General features: G+C 38.4%; 1 protein-coding gene across 5 annotated transcripts in view; it reads left to right on the forward strand.

The window, feature by feature from the left end:
* The window catches only part of csmd3b (CUB and Sushi multiple domains 3b), a 502,030-nt gene that overhangs the window by 442,328 nt on the left and 42,928 nt on the right, over positions 1–16,774 (forward strand). For 3 of the 5 annotated variants that reach the window (XM_065290793.1, XM_065290799.1, XM_065290817.1), the window contains exons 50-56: positions 2,296–2,481; positions 3,018–3,212; positions 3,309–3,482; positions 5,128–5,301; positions 12,753–12,938; positions 14,744–14,929; positions 15,820–15,993. In XM_065290793.1, the coding sequence (XP_065146865.1) occupies positions 2,296–2,481; positions 3,018–3,212; positions 3,309–3,482; positions 5,128–5,301; positions 12,753–12,938; positions 14,744–14,929; positions 15,820–15,993 (1,275 nt within the window). The remainder of the gene's footprint in view (positions 1–2,295; positions 2,482–3,017; positions 3,213–3,308; positions 3,483–5,127; positions 5,302–12,752; positions 12,939–14,743; positions 14,930–15,819; positions 15,994–16,774) is intronic. The other 2 variants (XM_065290794.1, XM_065290807.1) reach the window with 1 other exon arrangement.

Raw genomic sequence — 16,774 nt, forward strand, 5'->3', positions numbered from 1 at the left:
GTACTGTTGAGAACATAACCATACATACCAACTTTGCTTTTCTTAATAGACATCTGATGTTTTCTTAAAGCTGACTTTTAATTTACTTACAAGAAAAACATTTAGTAATTCTCCAAAATTGCTTGGATTTATACTGACATTTAAGATCAGCTTTGTCACATTAGATTAAGCCAAAGTCCATTAGGTACACTGGTGGTAACGTACAGATGCAGAAATATAAACTATAATAATATATAATTACATATGTATGATTGTAGTTTGTGCTGCTTTCAAAATACAATTATAAATGTTAACAATAGGATATTTCTATTCTCACATATACTATAGTTGTGTGTGACCCATTTGACCTAATTATCACGTTGTGGGGACCAATTGTCCCCACAAAGATAGGAATACCAGTATTTTTGTGACCTTGTGGGGACATTTTGATGTCCCCATGAGGAAACATGCTTATAAGTCAAACAAGATGATGTTTATTGAAAATCTAAGGTACAAGTTTTTGTGATGGTTGGGGTTAGGGAATGGGGTAGGTAAGGGGAATAGAATATACAGTTTGTATGGTATAAAATGCATTACGTCTATGGAATGTCCCCACAAAACATGGAAACCAGAATGTGTGTGTGTGTGTGTGTGTGTGTGTGTCTGCGTGTGTGTGTGTGTGTGTGTGTGTGTGTGTGTGTGTGTGTGTGTGTGTGTGTGCGTGTGTGTTTGCTTAGACTACTTTTGTTTTGATTATGTAGACTTTTATGTAGACTCTTACGAACAGTCAAGTCACTCACTCAGAGGATAGTAAAATAAATATCTATTCAAATCAGAGCATCTTCCATGTCTGGAATGGATGTATTCTTGGGTCTATAAGGTAACAATAATATAACTTTTGTTTGAAATGGGTTTGGCTAAAAGAAAATATTGTTTTGTCTATAATACTATTAGGTCATTATACTGTATGGGTTAAATAGAATGCATTACTAAAAAGAGACTAAATACAATATCACTGACTAAAACTAGACTAAAATGTCATCAGTTTTCGTCGACTAAAACTAGACTAAAATAGTAATGGATAAGTCTGACTAAAATAAGACTAAAATGGCAAGAATTTTAGTCGACTAAAACTTGACTAGACTAAAAAGAGTATGACGTGACTAAAGCTAATAAAAACTAAAATGACAGCTTGACACAAAGACTAGACTAAAACTAAAATGAAAACAGGCTGCCAAAAACAACACTACTCTTGAGCTGCTTTGTTTCTCAAATGCACCAGTGGGTGCCGCTCGATAAATCTAGAGGGCCCGGACAGAGCCATGATTCACACTTAGTGTCATCGCAAAGTACAGCGCTTTGATAAATATTAGGTTCCTGTGCTGCTTGCATAAGGGAGAAAAACTTGAAGCAAGGTGCGTCGTTCCATTGGTTGGTTTTGCAGAGCTGACAACATGCATACTTGGTCAACAGAAAATCTTTTAAAGAGGACGTTTCATGAAAATCTGACTTTTTCCATGTTTAAGTGTTATAATTGGATCCACAGTGCTTTATTAACCTAGTAAATGTGAAAAAGATCAACCCAGTAACTTAGTTTTGGTAAACCATTCTCTGCAAGCATGTGAAAAAAAGGTGATGTCAGAAGGGGATAATACTGCCTCTTAATCTGCACTATCCCACGCCACTGCCATTTAGTGCAGAGATCAGCTCATTTGCATGTTAAAGGACACACCCAAAACGGCACATCTTTGCTCACACCAACTAAGTGGCAATTTTAACATGCTATAATAAATTATCTATACGATATTTTGAGCTAAAACTTCACATACGTACTCTGTGGACACCAAAGATTTATTTGACATCTTAAAAAAAGTCTTGAAATGAAATGTCCCCTTTAATGCTTTCAGTGCTTATTTATTGTTTATTTTGTATTGGCATTATGTGCAGGTTAGTATAGACTTTTAAATTGGTCAAAGCAAAGACCAACACCCTATTTATGCCAGTTGTTATGAAATATATTGTATGTGTTTTAATATAGTGGTTCAGTTCATTTTTGCGCCCTTTTGTTTATTGATTTTCATTTTCATCCTAAGCATAGTTTTGACCTTTATCAGAGACGTGTCTACAAGTACCCAAATGCAGTTTCAATTACTCCTTTGAAAACCAGCCATTTGAAAAACCAATTCTCAGTGCTTTCATGGCAAAATGTTCTGATCAAGGAATAAGCAATGATGAGAGATTTTATAATTTTAATTACATTTTAAAGTACTGATGACTTAACGCCCCATATGACTGTTTCATTTTCACACCCATAAGCTGTCTCCTGTGGGTTGCCCAAGGCTCCCGTGAACGGTGGAGTGCTTGCCATGGATTATTCGGTGGGTACACGCGTGACCTACTTCTGCAATGATGGTTACCGACTGTCATCCAAAGAGTTGAACAGCGCTGTGTGCCAACCCGACGGCACCTGGAGCAACCACAACAAGGTCCCTCGCTGCTCAGGTACGGTGGCCGCCTACGCAAAGAGCTTCTGCATCAAAACGCTTTAGGGTTGACCCTTGCATCCCTCTACTTCAGCATTCATTTATTTATAAGTGTCCTTGTCTCATTCGAAACATCGGCTCTGTTTTTGGGGACATTTTTCTGCTTATCAAGTGTATTGTTACATTAAGCTTGAATCTTCTATGTTTTTCATGTGATAAGATCTACTGCATGGTTTCTGTCTATGTAGAGGTTTCCAAACAGTCACATGTAAGGTTGTAATTTATTTCAGATGCTGATTCAGCAAACAGCATAGACCAAAGCAGATCACTGGTTTTTGGAATGGAGCCATAACCATAAACCCATTAATATCTTTGCACAAAGAGTTTTGGTGTTAGGGGAATGGCTTTTTAATGTATTGTGGCCTGGAGCTTAGCAGATAACCGAGTTAAGTGTTAATTGTGCTGGCAAATTGAATGTTACATGATGTGACACGGTGCTTCTAGACATCAGCATGGTTCTGAATATTGGACGTTGTGTGTGCATTCGTTCCACAGTTGTGGTTTGCCCAAGCATCGGGTCTTTCTCACTTGAACACGGACGATGGCGGATTGTTAATGGATCGCATTATGAGTACAGGACTAAAATCATCTTCACCTGCGATCCTGGCTATTACCGCCTCGGTCCCGCCCACATTCAGTGCATGGCCAACGGTGCGTGGAGCTGGAAAAATGAAAGGCCGCACTGCCAAAGTAAGGAGAATGTGTGATTCAACCCACCAGCTGCTCGACTGTGTAAGTCAAATGTGTTAACCTGCCAAATCGTCCTGTTTTGTCTTAAATCTACAGTCATTTCATGTGGGAATCTGGCCACGCCGCCCAGTGGGAAGAAAATTGGAACTCAGACCACCTTTGGGGCTACAGCCATATTTACATGTGACAATGCTTATATGCTGGTGGGTTCCACTGTGAGAGAATGTCTATCGTCCGGTCTGTGGAGTGGAACAGAGACACGCTGTTTAGGTAATGTGCTGTACACTCACTGCTGCTTTATGCATCTGTTATGTCAGGCAATTTGGGTCTGTTAAACCTCTAACTTGATTTTTCAACCTTCTTACGTATTGCAGAATGTAGATAGATCATATGCAAGGCTTTGTTTCTTGCAATGTACTATTTTTAATCACAGTTTTATATAAAGAGTTCAACTGCAAAACCCCAAAAAAGTGCATCTGACGTGTACATTTTTATGAGGCTGTTATGTTTAGTTTCAGTAATTTCACTTTATTGCCAATGAAAATGTTATTAGTCAGTAATTATATTGCCTTATATATACACTTTTGTCATTTCATTGTAATGAAACAAATTTGACTGTCTTTAGCTGCAAAACCCTCTAAGTGCATGGCAAAAACTTTCACTTTCAAAACAATCCACTTCTTTGGACAAGATATAAAAAACAATTGCAAAATTACTAAAGATGCAAATAAACATTGCAAATAATAAAATTTTCAAAATGAATCAACTGAACCACACATTAGGTGGCGCTGTGGTCCATGTGACTGCCAGTTATGGGTTGAATTCCGGTCCAAGGAACCAATGTGATCCACGGTTGTTTTGCACATTGCCATTAATCTAATTCATCTTTCATACACTTAGAGAACAAGTGCACAAAGTTGATTTGGCATTTAGTGGATTCTGCCAACAAGTCAACATGGCGTTTAGCGGATTCTGATTACAAAGTGGTATTTCTGTACGGCCTGAGGCTGGGATTAAGCACATTTGAAGCGAAGATATTTGATGAACATATAACCCCCCAGTCACATTAGCTACAAGAGACAGAGACAGAGCGACAGGCTACCATTAATTTTCAATGGGAGTGGCCGTTTGCCAGCGACAAGTGACGAGCTCGCCGCTCCGCGATCAAGATGGGGCCAAAATAGACAAGAAGGTTATTTTATGCAAAAGCTGAGCAATGCGACAAAGCGAAGTGAAGGGGCAGCGTGACGTAGGTCTGTGGCCGAGTCGAAGAAAATTATTCAAGATGGCGGAAAATGCGTATTTCTGTATATATCTGATAAGTTTGGCATTTTACCTCATATATTTGGTTACTTTTATTGAGAAATAAATACTTTTAAATCCAAAAAGTCAAGGGACGCCCGTCAAGCGAGTGCGTGTCGCTCGGTGTCGCTAACTTTTGTAGCTAATGTGACTATAGGGTGATGCGTGTCGAGAGCATATAGTCAATATCATTAGTCCTTTTTTGACATAAGGGACTTTTGCATCTGAGCTCTGACTTTCAAACGCTTTGAAACACATGTTTCTCATGAATTGTGTGTTTAAATGTTTGTTATCAGTTTGTATTAATGTCTTTGGTTAGACAACAAACATTTTATTTTTAAAAAATTTAAATGGATGACTTGGAACAAAATAATGAAGTAAATGCCAATAAAAGCCCATAAGAGATAGGAATTCCTTCAGTATTGTTTAAAATACTAAAGTAAGTCATTTTTTCTGTGGATCAGTCGCTGTTTTGATTATTTGTATGTATTGTAATGTGTTAAACACGTAAGTACTGCCGGCATTGGGGCAGTTCATGTCTCTAAAAGCATTGGATGTTAATATTTCACAGTGTCTCTGTATCATCTAGCTCTTCTCGATTCTCTCTTCCCAGCTGGCCACTGTGGTGTGCCCGAGCAGATAGTCAATGGTCAGGTGATTGGAGAGAACTTCGGCTACAGGGACACTGTGGTGTACCAGTGTATCTCTGGCTTCCGCCTCATCGGTTCCTCTGTGCGCATCTGCCAACAAGATCACAACTGGTCGGGACAGCTGCCCATCTGCGTTCGTGAGTTTGGGTCTCTTTCTCTATCTCTCTCTCTCTCTGACGAGCTCTGGGACTGAAATGACTGAATCCATAAGTAGATTATTTCAGACAGAACACATCTAATTCAGGCCAATATACCATATTTTGAGGAAAGAAATAGACTTAGGTGCATATTTAGTAGGAAAAAAGATGTGTGCAATTAGTGCGTGTTTATGCTCTAAAAAAGATGCTGCGTTGTTTTAACTGATGATTGACCAAACCACTGGGTTTAAATTATTTTATGCTGGATGTTTCAAATCCATGGTTGGGTCACATGTGGGCATTTCCTAGGTTCATTTAACCTAACAGTCGAATTTATCCATATTTTGTCCAACCATGCGTTGAAACAACCCATAATTTTTATAGAATATATTTTAAAAAATAATGCTGGCTGAATGTGCGAATATGACCTGGGTAAACAACCTTCCACACCAGACAGATTGAAACTTTATATATATATATATTAATAAGTGTGTATTTATAAAAATTTTGATTGAAAAATGAATAAGAAAGAATGCCCTCACCATGCAATCCTCAGATCAACCAGCACCTGCAATGACCTTTACTCACAGGCAGTAGTCCAAATAAATTTCCTCCTTTTCTTAAAGGGGCGACATCCATTGTTGTAAACACCCCAGACATGAATTTGGGGTACACTTCTTTTTTCTTAAATATTACAAAATATATATATTTTTTAAAACAATTTAATAAAATTGCACATGTTAAATAAAATATACAGTGTATTCACAATATAACAACTTAATTTGTGTTAAAAATGTTTTATTGTTGCAATTACAATCCATGATACCTCTCTGAGGTAGGGTGGGGGCTTGCATATTTTGTTACAAATGCAATCTCTCAAACTCAATAGGCTTTATGCCCAGCTGCATTACTTCCTGAACTTCAGCCAGCTCCTTGTTTCCTGTCTGCCATTATTGGACAAACTGATTAATCCAGGTGTGCCTGACCTCAGAAGTCACAAACAAACTGATTAATCCTGGTGTGCTTGACCTCAGTAGTCACAACAACGATAATCAGACACACCTGGATTAATCAGTTTGTCCAATAATGGCAGACAGGAAACAAGAGCCGTTTCTCAATATGCGTTCTTGTCTGTACTTGTGTTCTTGTTGACTTGTGAAACGTCATCAGTCGCGGCCCAAGTACTGTTCCAATTCAAAGTTCGCATCAAGCCCAAGTTCACATAAAATCCCCGGATGTGTTCTTGATCCGCCCATTTTATCGAGGATGCATCAGAGGAGACTTGTGTGGACTTATGACAGCGAAGTTTCCCAGAATGCATTTCGCGTCAGGAGTTCGTTCTTCCGAGTCTGAACTTGCAAGTTCGAACTACGAAGGACACAAGTCCGAGTTCGGCGTACTTGGTTTTGAGAAACGGCTAAGGAGCTGGCTGAAGTTCAGCAAGTAGTGCAGCTGGGCATAAACCCTATTAAATATCTATTTTAAAACAAAAAAATTAATTGTTAATAGTGAACAGAACTGTGTTTATCCTACAGAATACAAACATAGAAACATTTTATTGCCACTGTTTTAAAGTAGAGAAGCACCACTTGCCACCCCAATTGAAGAATGACCCATATTGTTTTCTAGAGCCACTCTTTGTAAGATTTATTAAAGAATATACATTTTGCCACAATCCTGTCTTTAAATTATCTCCATTGGGGAGAGGGTCTCTGTAAATATTGACATATGCAAATAATGTATGTATTATCACAGGGGTCCCAAACTGTCTTGGGGCCATTTCTGAACACCTTGTCGGAGGGCTGCAGAGCTATTTTAACAAAAAAAAAAATATTTCTGTAAATGTACTGTTTAAATTCTATTATTTAACAAATAAAACAACTAAATCTTTTCTTAACCTTATTAAAATCTGAGTAAGCCCGCAGAGTAACAGCTCTTCTCTGGAAGTCCCGACCAGATTAACTGATCACATGGTGACAATAATATGATTGACGCGAGGTGCAGATGAACAATTTAAATCTGTTCACGCATTCTGTTATTCTCGCCATCACGGAGGGCGCGGCTCATAGTTACGTAGCAATTGAAGACGTGCGCTTTGAAAAGAAGAAAGCAGCACCTCAAATGTTTACATCCGTAATTAACCATAAAAATCGTATTATGTTATATTTTTGACAGCAGATTCGTGCTGAAGAGAGGGGGAGGGCGGGCAGCAAATGTCCCAGGGGCTGGGATTTTGAGACCACTGAATTAGCATATTATGTAATTAGTTCATCTTACTATTGCAGTTTATAATGCTGCCATATCTGGATTGTGGAAAATAACTCTAAAACTAACAAGCTTAAGGGTAAAGGACATCATGACACATTCAGACCTCAGAGCTCTGTTTATCATTTATAAATGGCACTGGCATTTAAAGATCTGTATCTGGGGAGCTATTTTTATTAAAAATGCGCCATCATTGTCATTTCCCACCGCACAGTGACACGCTGGGTCTAAGCTCACAGCCTACATTTATCAGACAAACACACTGCAGTAAGTCTGCCTCACTCCAGCGGGGGCGTTTATTTGTTTGAAAAACATTTAAGGGAAATGAGCTGATAAAATAGAGCCATAGGAAAACCAGTGGAGTTACTCACACCAAAAACCACGGCTGCTGAATTTACAACGTTACTGAAAGCTGCGTGATACAAATCATTATTTCAAATCACCAAATTAAGTGTTTCTCTATTGAAGGGTGACAACCTGTGTTAGAAATCTGATGTCAAATGCAATTGCACTGTAGTCACAATATTTTTCTGTTTAAGGAATGAGAAAACATTTTCATATAGATTGTGGGTATTGTGGCATGTGACTTTTGAGGCATGCTGTCGGTACACGATCCATTCCACCTGCACGATCCGCATGTAATTACGTAGTAGAAAACGTTACAGCTTCAACATGCAATGAAGCACTTGACGTCCAGGCGACACCAACTGGCAGCATATTTCCATTAGCGTTAAATAATCATGAATGTTTCCATGTCCAGTATATGAAAGTCTCATTGTACAAAGGCACACAAGCGTGGGATAGATCATGCAGTGTCGTTAATCGTTGCAAAACAGAATAATCACTTCGCATGCGTGGACATGTACCGACAGATGCTAGCCAAATTAAACTAGCCCCAATGAACAGGTTGTGTGATGCCCTTATCTTAGCACAGTTTATTTACTATGATAAACCGTGTTGCTGTGATGGACGCATAGCTGCCAACTCTCACGCATTCACCGTGAGACACCCGCAATTGACCCCATTCTCACGCTCTCACGCCACACATCCATTTTCTCACGCAGGCTCGTGCCCACCATTGAGATTCCCATTGAGTTTAATAAAAGTCATGAAATAATTGCCTAATATACCTAATTGTACATACTGTAAAACGCCTATCTCTATCTGGCCTGCCTCAATCTGCATAAAGCGCTCGTCAAAGTCAAAATGATGCGAAGGCCAATCAAATAAAAAAAGGTGGAGTTATTGTTTACAGATGCCGGAGCGCCAGCTACAAACTACAGAGCGAGTGCGCGATGGTGAAAGAGCAACGCACGATGTAAGTAGCTAAACCAGTGCTCGCAGTACTGACACTTTTATATTTTAGCGTACCTTCACTGTCTTTTGCGTGCCACCTCTTCTCATGTTGCTGGTACTTTGCTGCAAAGAGTCAAAGAGCATTTCACTTTATGTGGCGCTGCACATAAAGTTCGGCAGCGAGGACATCAGAGTACCGCGAGAGCAATTCGAAATGTTACAAAAGGGTCCGCCTTTACCTTTGCTCTCGCGTTACTCTGATGTCATAAGCCGATCAGTCAGCGCCGCACCAGTCGAACACACAAAGCGTCAAGGTCTGGATGAGAAGCAGAGACCTGCCCGGATTCCACGCACACAGATACCCTCAGAAAACAGCCATTTTAATCAACCCTCACCCGCGTGTGCATGTCTGTAATCAGTTCAAGCCTGCGTGATGTTTGCTGTGACAGTTTTTAATAAAAGAGAAAAAAAGTCAATTGATATTTGACATCTATAAACAATAATATATACGAAATATAATTATATGGTCTTGACATGCACATTATCTGTTGCTTTAGTTTAATATAAAGTATTCATTTGGTTTATTTAATTGTGACAGTCCCTCTATCACCAATCAATCACAAATCATCACTTTATGCTTCTCTTTCTCAGTGGATAAACTGAATCAAAGCTGCTGTTATCTGCAGTTATACATTTTACAGAGACCAGTAGCCTATTCATTAGATTTTAAGAACTTTTTTAGCACTTTTATCAGAAGGAAAGCATAATAGAAGTGTATAAAATAATAATAAAGACTCTAATTTCAGTCATTTAAACTCAGTAAAAGCTTTAATTTCAATTTAATTTGTAAAATATGATTAGATTTGTATTGTAAACCATTTTTACGCAGTTTTTCCAACTATTTAATACAGAAATAGCTCAAATCCACACTATTATCAATTGGTTAAGGACTTAAAAAATTATTACCATACCCCCCCCCCCCCCCCCCCAAAAAAAAAAATCTCACTCCAAGCTGAACTCAGAAGTTGGCAGCTCTGTGGACGCCACTTGCTGTTCAATGTCAAATCTGGGTTCTAAACTAATTTTAATATTATTTTTATTCATACTTTAATTCATGTGATGTCTCCTTAATAATCATTTAGAGATGGCTTCAAGTTAGCATCACAACAGGGCTAAGAGAAGTCAGTGCATCTGAAACCATCACAGAACAGTTTCACATTAACAAATCTTATCACTTTCTGAAACGAAATAAGTTGAAAGGGAACAAAGCCAATTTTTTATACGTTTGACAGGAAGTCGTTTGTGAGTCTCAATAGATCTAACCAACAGCAGCTGCCATACATGATGTATTAATTGTTTACTCAACCCCATTAAATCAAAACATTTTAGTCAATGTCTGTTAGCTTTGAAATTATATTGATGATTTCTAGTTTTGATGACTCATTTTGCATTCCACACCCAATTAAATTAAAAGTCTGCAAAAATTGCATTGTTCCTCTCATTAACGCCACCTATCTTGCATATCAAATCATAGTTGACTGGTATTAAGGAAAACTAAAGACTATTGGCAGTATTTTGATTTGACCAATCCTTTCTCAATACATGACAAAATGTAATTTATCTAGTAAAAAGGTAGCACATTGTAGATCAGTGTCTGTACACAAGATAGAGAAGCAAGAGTATATGTACTGTAAGATATACACAAATTAAAGTAAAGTGAAGGAGTATATTTTCAGCTGTTTTAACATGCAGTGATTTAGTTTGAAATTTGGGTTGTGAAAGGTCTTTAAATGACACCGAAATTACCTCCGTGCACAGAGAAACAAATTACAACCGTGATTATGCAAATAAGCTGTGGGTTTTATGAGTGCAAAAGAGATTCATAATAAAGAACTGAATATACTCTAGGCTGAATGAGGTATCACAATAGCAAATGTATCTCTAAATGTGTCACATCAGAGAAATAACTTTTACTTTAATAAAGTAAGAGCTCTTCTGTAGCCTAATATCTTAAAATGAGAATGTCTGGAGATAATCAGCATACATTATGTGCAATATAGAGGGTTAGGGAGGTAAATGTGGTTTGACTCTAAAAGTGCTAGGTTATTTTCAACAAATAGTTAGGTCAAATAGGAATACACCCAACCATTGTGTTATAAATTATACCGCATTGTAAAAAATGTGTCAAATAAAGATTTTTATGTTACTTTTACTAAACAAATTAAGTTAAGCAATTTAACTTGTTTTAAGAAGTCAATTTATCACAAGTCAAAACTTGAAATAGTAGGTTGAATTGACTTGCAAAACATTGTGATTTTTTTTTACATTGTATGTTGTTAAGGGTGGCCATACGTGCCATTCTTCCCGGAAGTCGTATTTGTCGACCGGATGCGTCATAGAGGTTCTAACATTTCAGTTAAAAATATAAGACATACAATTGTAGTTTCATTATTACCTTTAAATGTAACGGTTTCTTTTCTAAAATAAAACTTGAAATAATAAACCTAGATGACGTATGCGGTCGACAAATACGACTTCCAGAAGACGCACCCCAGAGGTCCTAAAGGTCTGGGAAGAATGTGGTCACCCTCGGGTTGTTGCTACCCGTGGTTGGGTCCGATATAAACTTTTGAGTTAATTTAACCCAAGGTTTTTTGTCCATTTTTGACTCGACTATGGGTTAAAAATAACCCAGTTTACAGTAGGCCACATATATATTCACAATGCCATCAGATAATAGGAGCAAATCTTACTACCAAAACCAGCTCATTTAAGTGTTGCCTATTACCTCAAATTGATAAAGTAAACCTAACCTGACATATAATTAAAAGGCAGTTTCATTATGAGATTGATTTACATTGTTGCCTGTATGTACTCTGATAAATTATATCATTTAAACGTCTAAACATACAGCAGCAACAGATAGACAGCTCTTCCCCAACGGCACTGTGTTAATCTCCTATTTACAGCATTTGTAGTTGCTAGCACACTTAAACAACTATCCAGCTTAATCTAACAAATGTCTGCAATTCAGCACAAGTGGCACTTTGTTTCCATTGTCATTAAAACAAAAGGCCTTTACTGGACCACTGTTCCCTGTAAACACAGATTATTACAGATCTATTTAGTTGCAAGCAGAAGGTCTTAATTTACTTATGAGGGGCTTTATTCAACTGATACCACTTGTTGAAGGTTTGTGCCATCTTGATATTTGGTGACATGAAAGGTTTAGATGTGCATGTGTAAATTGGTCCATCTCAAAACTACATAGGCGTCTGACTCTTATCTTAAACAGAAAATCATAATTGATTAAACTGGTACAGAGGCAGCAAATCGCATAGACACAAATAGCGTTATGCATGGGAGAATCAAATAAACTAGGTTTTGGAAGAGGTCTCTTAGGTTTTTGTGGCCACTTTACAAGTACTTTACAAAATTCATTGACATTTAGAATCATGTGCTGGTTGTAAATGGCCTTTTGTCTAGAAAAATCTATATGTATGAATGGGATCTAATTTATTGTTTTGAATTGCCAACTTTTCGATTAGTGACAGAGGGTTTTTTAAATATGGTTTCAATAAATTGAAAAAATATTTTAGCCTTAAGTTACCCAGTCTACCCATTAAATATAAAAAAACATTTAAAAAAACATATTTTTATTTTGTTATTAGCTCAGACAAAATAATATTTGGCTTTAGACTGGGGGCCACCCCCCCTGGCCCCCCAAATTCCACCTACAGTGAAAAGTACTGTGATATAAAAGTAATTTACATTACACCATGATTAAACCATTTTTATCACTGTTTATTAAAATGCACCTCCCAGAAACCAAATTTTGTTTTACCATGTTTCTGACTGCATATTAAAACTCTCCCTTTGGTCATTTCTAGCCATCAGTTGTGGGCACCCCGGAAGCCCCATATATGGCCGTACCATAGGCAATGGCTTCAACCTGAATGACGTGGTGAGCTTCTCCTGCAACATGGGCTACGTGATGGAGGGCCCTTCTCGGGCCCAGTGTCAGGCCAACCGACAGTGGAGCCAGCCACCACCAACATGTAAAGGTGGGGAGAAAAGTTAAGTCTTTTATTCACACGGAGCTTTGCCTGATTCACCGCCTGCCAAAATTAAAGCACCGCAGTGCATTGTGGGTAAGGAAGAGTAATGGCTGTTGCTATGGCACCTGCACTATTCCATACTGTAAGTGGCTGCCAATTTTGGGGTTTGGTGGCTAAAAGTACATTGATGAACAAATGCAAATGATGATACTTGGTAAGGAAAAAAACTTGATTATATTTCAAATATGGTTCATATTTTTTGTTTGACTGCATGCTTTAAAATTGCATGCATGCACTTACTACTGCATGTAATGAAATAATGCATGACATTAATGCAAGCTGGAAGAAACAGCATAGATCTGTTACAGTGATCTATTAGAGTGTTAATTTTTAGAGAAGAATCTTATGCATGTAAAAATACGGTAACCATACAAATTGGGCTGGGCAGTGTTTTAAATAATAACAGTATATTTACAGATTCTCCTGAGAGCATCTGTTTTTCCAAGATTTTTATAACGTATTTTTATTTATTTTTGCCAGTTTTTGAATTATTAACATTTTGATAAGTGGTTAAAGGACAAATTCGGTATTTTACACTTAAAGCCCTGTTTTCAGATTGTTTATGGTGAAAAAAAATTCTCGGGGCAGCCGCATATGTCGAAATTTCAGTCAAAACCGTTCTATTTCATCATAAACAATCTGAAAACAGGGCTTTAAAGGTGCTCTAAGCGAATTGAAGCGTTTTAGACCATAAAACATTTTTTGTTACATAACGGAAACATCTCCTCACTATCCGCTGATCAAACTGTAAAAAAACGCGATCTTTGTAGACAGCCCAGGCTTCACAAACGGCAATATCAACAAATGGCCAAACCTAGCATCACAAATCAAAACAAAGTATTCCAGCCAATAAACGACAAAAAGGATTTGGGGGTGAGGGTTGGGCGCATTCATGAAAGCACGGAAGGGAGGGGGAGAGGGAGGAGTTAGCTACGCTCCGTCTGTTTGAAAACAGTTTCGAAAGTCAACAATAACTAACGTCTCGCAGATTCGCTTAGAGAACCTTTAAGTGTAAAATACCAAACTTGTCCTTTAATAGCACATTTTTCTGTGGTATCACAGTCTTGAGGACTCTGGCATAACAATCAAGGACTTTGCTGCTGTAACATGGCTGCAGCAGGCGCAATGATATTACGTAGTGCCTGAAAATAGTCCCCTGCAATTGAAAGTAACCAAGGGGACTATTTTCTGGCAGTGCATAATATCACTACGCCTGCTGCAGCCATGTTACAGCAGCAACGTCCTGAATGAGATTATAGTTCCTAGCCATATCTGTGTAGAAAATCGCTACTTTAAATTTTCCGTCGGTCTTAGTACACAATGTAACTACAGAAGAGTCAAGTTTTAAATAGGACAAATACTTAAACTCTTTGGTTATTTTTAGCGCAATGCTAACGGTCTAATCAGATTCAATGGATTAAGCTAAGCTATGCTAAAATTGGTAGCGCCAGACCCGGAGATCGGCTGAATGGATTCCAAAACTGTAAAAATCAAATGTTTACTCTAGGAACTCTAGGAAAGCTGGAAAATTAGTATATTTTCAATAAAAACTGGAGTGTCCCTTTAATTTAGCTATTTTTTTATTTTATTTTACCATTTTAAAAAATATTTACTACTTGGATACATGTGGTTTCATCTAAAAGCAAATTTTTCACTTAGATTGCATCTTACCTATTGTTTGCACCGAACACAGTTGCATGGTGCTTCTGCCATATAACACATGTCTCTCCTTGTCTTTTTTTTGTTATCTTCTCTGTGTTCAGTTGTCAATTGCTCTGATCCTGGGATTCCCGCCAACTCCATCAGGCAGAGTAAAATCGAGTACGGTAACTTCACCTTCGGCACTGTGGTATTCTACGACTGCAACCCTGGTTATTACCTTTTTGGTTCTACTGTCCTCACCTGCCAACCCACGGGTCAGTGGGACAAGCCTCTGCCTGAGTGTATCGGTATGTTTCTGGCACCTTCAGACAAAAGTCCAAATTTGCCATTGGTGTTCTGATGTTAATTACCTATTCAGTGCTATAATTGAGGGGAATTAGTTGCGCGACCCCCTTCCTGTTGCTTCAGATCAGCGCTGTAATGAAGAGACAGGTGAAAAGCGGATTTTCATGGCAGATTAATTAGCAGGTTTTTTTCGTCTGATCCCTGTTTCACTGCGCATAGCCTTTGCCCATCTAAAGCAAGACATTTGCGGCAGCTGCGAAGTCAACGGGGGCTTAGCTTACATTGTGCCCCGTTGAGACTCCCTGCTGTCAGAGATGTCCTCGCGTTCTGTTGCCACTTCAGTTTCCTGTGTCCGGATAATCTTCAAAGTGCTTTACATTTTTACATTCATTGTACTACTGTGCTGGGTAGAAGGTCACGCCCATATTTGGAGTTCTCCTATCTGCAGTTATACTGTATCTACTTGATGCTTCTACTTGTAGCCCACGCAGGTCATGAGATTTAATAGACAGGATGTTCATGGTAAATAGATGAAATTGTTATGTGGAACCATTACAGGCCTTCGTAAATTATGTTTTGTTTTATTAGCTAACATTCTTATGTACTCGTACCTCTGCAGAGACTGCATATGATGTACACATTTAAGCCACGAGTTTATATAGAGCCTACTTTTGCAGATGGGGAGGGAGAAGTTTTAAAATTTGCTGATCTTAGCGCTCCTACAGGAAGCGAAATTAGCACTGCATTTTTTTAGATAAACTATAGCTTTGGCTTTATGAAAATGAGAGAGATGATTTATGTTCTAATGTAATCATAATCTGTTCAAATGAACTGTGTCTGCTGATCCAAAAACAAAGTTTTAAATGTTTCACCTTCTGTGTGTTGTGGATAGTGGTGAACTGCGGACATCCTGGATCCCCTCCCAATGGGGTGCTAAGCGGGGACAAATTCACCTTTGGCGCCACTGTGCGATACAGTTGCATGGGTGGCCGGCAACTTAAGGGCGAGTCCTCGCGCACCTGCCAGCTCAATGGGCACTGGAGTGCACCCATGCCCTTTTGCTCAGGTAGGACGGATACACACACATCACATTCATCATGACCAGCGCAATTTAAGGTCTTAAGAGCCATTAATAGAGATTTGATACTGTTGAATCAGATTGGCTTACAGTATGTGTCCCTATGGTCGTCACCAGTGCGGAAATAGTGAGCATTGCCCCCTGTTCATAACAATAGAAGTGCTCGATCTTGTTAAAAATCTTTGTTTCAGTCTACGAATTGAAGAGAGTGTTGTATGTGTATGCAGAGTTTCATTTAGACGGACCCTTGTTGGTCACTATTGATGGTTTAAACCAAGTCAGAGGTCGACTTTATAGTCTTGTTGCACAGATAAGCATAGTCACCCGCAGATGTTTTGGGCTTACTGTAGATAGTAGATTTACAAGCAAGATCATAAAAGCTATGCCTATAGCATCACTAATAAGCTTAAGCTAGCATGAGATCTGCCAGTCTGCAGCAGGGAACGGCATTAATTTGGCAGACAGGTGGGTCACTGTGGCTGTTAACTCTTTATTGCTAAGAGACACATGCATAGAGACTACAGTATATAAATGGAGATTACAACTAAAGCCATTAATGCTATTTATTGTTTCTTGGCCTTTTTATTGCGATAACATGCCATCTGCTTTTTGATAGACTCCAGTAACATACACTCACCTAAAGGATTATCATGAACACCATACTAATACTGTGTTTGACCCCCTTTTGCCTTTAGAACTGCCTTGATTCTACATGGCATTGATTCAACAAGGTGCTGAAAGCATTCTTTAGAAATGTTGGCCCATATTG

Source organism: Paramisgurnus dabryanus, chromosome 19, assembly GCF_030506205.2.
Source record: "Paramisgurnus dabryanus chromosome 19, PD_genome_1.1, whole genome shotgun sequence".
NCBI classification, from domain to species: Eukaryota; Metazoa; Chordata; class Actinopteri; order Cypriniformes; family Cobitidae; genus Paramisgurnus; species Paramisgurnus dabryanus.